Source organism: Brassica oleracea, chromosome C8 (assembly GCF_000695525.1).
Source record: "Brassica oleracea var. oleracea cultivar TO1000 chromosome C8, BOL, whole genome shotgun sequence".
Classification (NCBI taxonomy): domain Eukaryota; kingdom Viridiplantae; phylum Streptophyta; class Magnoliopsida; order Brassicales; family Brassicaceae; genus Brassica; species Brassica oleracea.
Window position 1 is genome coordinate 25,832,060 of NC_027755.1, and position 4,751 is coordinate 25,836,810.

General features: G+C 35.0%; 1 protein-coding gene across 1 annotated transcript; it reads left to right on the forward strand.

The window, feature by feature from the left end:
* Positions 1 to 390: 390 nt before the first annotated feature.
* Positions 391 to 2,663, forward strand: LOC106307993. Its single transcript, XM_013745099.1, has 6 exons — positions 391 to 754; positions 823 to 938; positions 1,915 to 2,038; positions 2,133 to 2,281; positions 2,371 to 2,433; positions 2,524 to 2,663. Exons 1-6 carry the CDS (start codon positions 458 to 460, stop codon positions 2,558 to 2,560), a joined length of 786 nt encoding a protein of 261 aa, XP_013600553.1. The 5' UTR covers positions 391 to 457; the 3' UTR covers positions 2,561 to 2,663.
* Positions 2,664 to 4,751: the final 2,088 nt, after the last annotated feature.

A 4,751-nucleotide genomic window follows, 5' to 3' on the forward strand; every position in this document is an offset into this window, starting at 1 on the left:
TTAATATCATTTAAATTTAATTACATATACTATCAAATTTTTTAAAAAAAATTGTTTGTATTAATAAAATTGATTTATACGTTCGCACCAATTTTATTATATATGTAATAGTTACTGACTTTTAATTATTTAATATATATTTATTATTTCATAATATGTAAGAACATATAATACATAAAATAATTTATATATATAATTTTTATTGCGCGGGTCTTAATCTAATCTAGTTTATTTTATTGGTGATACTCTATAGATGATCATTTGGGCTTTCTAAGAAACAAAGTTGGCGAAGAAAAAACAAAAAAGAAGAAACATGGGCCGTGAGGCCCATAATATCTTAGAATAGTGAGCACCCAATAGAGATTGAAAGAAAGGAGATAAGACAGCAAGAAGCAGAACCGAAAGAAAGAAAAACAAAACTCAAAAAGTCGTGCAAGAGAAAAAAGAAACGATAAAAATGGGTGTAGGCGGCGGAGAAGGTGAGCAAAGGAGAAGCAACGACGGAGAGATGATGGCGATATCGAGCTTGTTCAACGACCAGCAGAATCCAATTCAGCAGTTACAAGTCAAATTCAAGGAGGTAGAAGTGGGTTTCAAGACGTGGCTATCGAAGCAATCGATACCGGTTGAAGCAGCCGTCGTGTCCACCATGAGCGGTGTGCAGGGAGCTTTCATCGGAGGGCTCATGGGAACACTCTCCCCTGAGATGCCTCAGACGGATCCTCAAGCTATGGCGTCGATGAAGCAAGCTCAGGTTCGTTCTTTTTAACTTCCATCTTCTAATTATATGTGAAATGATGGAAGTGAGTTTCTTGATTGAAGGCGCTTGTGGGTGGGCCATGGGTTCAAGCTCGGAACTTTGCTGCGATTACTGGTGTTAATGCTGGAATTGCTTGTGTTATGAAACGTATTAGAGGCAAAGAGGATCTTGAATCTGCGTAAGTCTCACTTACTTGTATCTTACTTTTGTAGTCAATACTTGTGTTCTTGGTTTTAGAAGGCCATGGCCATGAGCAAATCGCCTCGTGCCTCTATGGCGAGGCGACCCTTTATAGTTTTTTTTTGTGTGGCAAAGGTAGTGTTTTGGTATTTTGTATCTATTCTCCTTCCTACAACTAAGTAGCCCTTAGGAACTGCTGTTACATTACATCTGTGCAGGATAGTGTCCTCTTTAGAAATTTAATGGTCTTACTTCCACTTCCAGTTTTGTTGAGGTTGTTGCCTGTCTTTCTTGTTGGTAGATTGTTTTGCATGCTTTTCGCTATTTCTTCAGATTTTGTTGAAACTTTACGGTCTCTGTCATTTTGTTTTGACTTGTTGGCTTCCATGGCGGAAACAGAAGAACAAATTGTCATGTCTTTCTTTGATTACCTCTGTGTGAGTAGTGATGGAGACATGGTGTCGGATTACAATGATTATGATGATGTTTGATCCCTAAAGCGAGCGCCTTAGTGCGGTCCTAGGCTCCAAATTCTTAGCCTTGGAGCCTACATGCAAAAGTTGTGTTAGTTAATTTAAGTTGTTTTCTAACATGTCAACAATAGTTTTTACTACTTAATTGAATCACCACAATACCAAAAAAATTCACATTTGGTACCTTCAGGCATTTTTGTTTTCGTTTTTGTTCTTGTCACCATTCTGATCACTGTTTGCTAAAGATTGGACACGAACTACAGGATGTGAATGATAATGAAGTTCCCCTCTTTTTGAGCTTTCATTTTTTTTTTATCTATCCTTTAGTGTATATCTTTAAGTGTTTGTGGTTAAGTAAGATGTACGCTGCTCCTCTAGGGTTTATGCTTTATGAGATTATTCTTGAAAACTTACTCATGAAGGCTAAAGGTTCTCGTTGGCTTACCTGTTGGTTATCATTGAGATTACAAGTGCTAAGAGAATAATGGTTTGACATTGCAGCGTGGTGGCAGCATTAGGATCTGGATTTGCCTACTCTTTGGTGAGCCAAGGCTTGCAAGGACAGCCTATTAATGCTATCACAACAGCTGCTGGTTTCGCTGTCTTCCAAGGAATATTTTTCAAGGCAAGTTATATCATTTTGGTGTTTCTTTCTTATATATTATGAATCATATGCATAATAAGCATCTCTTCTTACCCCTAATTTTTTTGTAACTCAGTTGGGAGAAAGATTCTCTAAACCAAGTCCTGAAGACCCGTTTTACACACGCTCAAGAACCATGCTGTTGAAGCTAGGTCTACAGAAGTACGAAAAGAACTTCAAGAAAGGACTTCTAACAGATCCCACTTTACCATTACTCACCGACAGGTACTTACATATTACATATCCTTTTCAAGCTTTCGTTTATGTAGCAACTTAAGACTAACTAATGACTTGTCGCTTTTTTTTAACGAAAGTGCGCTAAGAGATGTGAGCATCCCACCAGGGCCAAGACTTCTGATACTAGACCATATCCAGAGGTTCGTAAACCAACCTCTCCGTTCTTCCAGACTGAATCTTTTAAAAGTACTGAACTGGGTCGAACCGTTCTCTATTGTTTTTGAATGCAGGGACCCTGAGATAAAGGGCAAACGAGGAAAGCAGTAGCTGATGAGCCCTTTTGTTTATATGGTCATCACCAGAATCAATCTGTTTTGGCCGTAAGGATGGATGTTGAAACACAAATGTATCGTCTTGTTTTAATGCTTTCCTTAGCTGATATTGCTAGGAAGAACTACTCTTGTTAGATTCTTCTGCCTCTGCTAGCAATGTTTTGATTCTCTTTAATATTAAAAGCATTTTTTATCAAAAAATAATAATAATAATAATAATAATAATAATATCAAAAACATTTTATATTCTGAATAAATAAATGGGATATGCTTTGTATGATTATAAGCTTAACCTTAAAAAATGGCAAATCACCAAAGGAATTGTGAAATACAGTAAACTTATCAAAAAAATCCATCACGAACGTTACCTTTACAAGTAGAAACTTTGGACGGTCTTTTTAATTTCTAGAGCCGTTTTTTAAAACAATCAAGTTTTTATTTCAAAAGCTGTAGGCAAACTTTTAATTTCTACAGTCATTTTTAAAAGCAATCATGCTTTTATTTTAAAAATTGAATCCAAAACAAAAACATTAAAATATGAAATATGTTAGCTTTAGAAAGCTATTTTGTTTCCGATTTTAGTTTTTATGGCTGTAGGTGTAATTTTTTTCTTAAAGCATGATAGGTAAACTAAAGTGGATGTAGAAAAAAAATGAGCTGCGGAAAGTAGGAGTGGGCACAAAAACCGAACCGAACCGATCGAACCGAACCAAAGTCCATTTCAAATCATTCGGTTGAAGATTTTCCCAACCCGAACGGTTCAGTTCAGTTCGATAAACCGAACCGAACCGATAAACCAAAGTGTTTTTATAGTTATTTAAATTAAAAAATATTAGTAATATCAAGATATTAAAATCCTAAGATTAAGCCCACGTAATTTTCTTTTGCACGAAGGAAATCCTAATATAATTTGATTTCCATGACACTTCGTCTAACTTTTGTAATATTCGTCATTAAGCCCACATAATTTCCATGTTAATTTTTTTCAATAGCGTATACTTTTAAACTCTAAAATTATAACCTAAACCAAGTCTAACTAAAAACAAAAGTTCTCCGCAGCGTCTCTTTTCTGCGTCTCCTACTCTCCTTCCTGCATATTTTTTCTTTTGGTGGTGTCAGTTCTAATAACTTCAAGTGAGATTTTTAGTATCAAGTTCTAAGAATTTGTTATATATATTTATACAATTGAAAAGTGAAAACATCAAACTATTCTTTTAGCTTACTGACGATTTTTCATATGTTTGTAGATGGATAAAGGAAAAACAACCAACAAGAAAAGAAAAGAGTCTGATTCTCCGACACAGTCTTCAAAGTCTAAAAGAAAACTGCCTACAAGATCGCTTGCATGGAATGTTTTTACTAGGCTTAAAGATGATGACTCGAGGTGTTCCTGCAACTACTGTGGTAAAACATATTCTTGCAATCCTGCTACAGGTGGAACTACTAACTTGAATGCACACATGAAAAAGTGCAAGGCCTATTTGGATCATGTTGAATCTGGTTCTCAGAAATCCGATTAAAACGAACCGAACCGAAATACAAACCGAATTGAATACAAACCAAACCGAATATAAACCGAACCGAACATAACCGAACCGAAATCGATCCAAACCAAACTAACTATGGTTTACTTCAGCTGGAAAAATTCTAGAACCGAACTAACCAAACCGAACCGATAAAATAACCGAAGTACCCACCCCTAGTGGAAAGCACTCACATCACTTACCAATCACCCCCTTTATTTAGTGCTTTGAAAAAATTTCTACAGCAAAATAAATTAAAGCCAAAACTAAAAATTTAAAGCTTAAATCTTAGAGTAAAAAATAGAAAGCTAAAGCTTCAACCAATCAACCCTATCAATATTGAAATAGTTTGTCGACTTGGGACCTCGATTTACCCAATTTAATATTGTTGTTATAAATCTCTGTTTACCTTATCCCCTATATATTAATTGAGAAGCATTTGAAAAATTAGAACCTTAATTTTGTATTAATTAAAAAAAACTCCAAATCCTAGGTGACACTCTAAATGCCTTCTAAATTCCATTTCAAAGAATTCTAGAGCATCTAATATAAAGTATAGTTTAATCTAATGGTGTCACACTATTCCATAATTATATAACACTAGAGAACATTATATTAACCTAAAATATATGAAGTGTGTATTCTTTCCTTAAATAAAAGCTA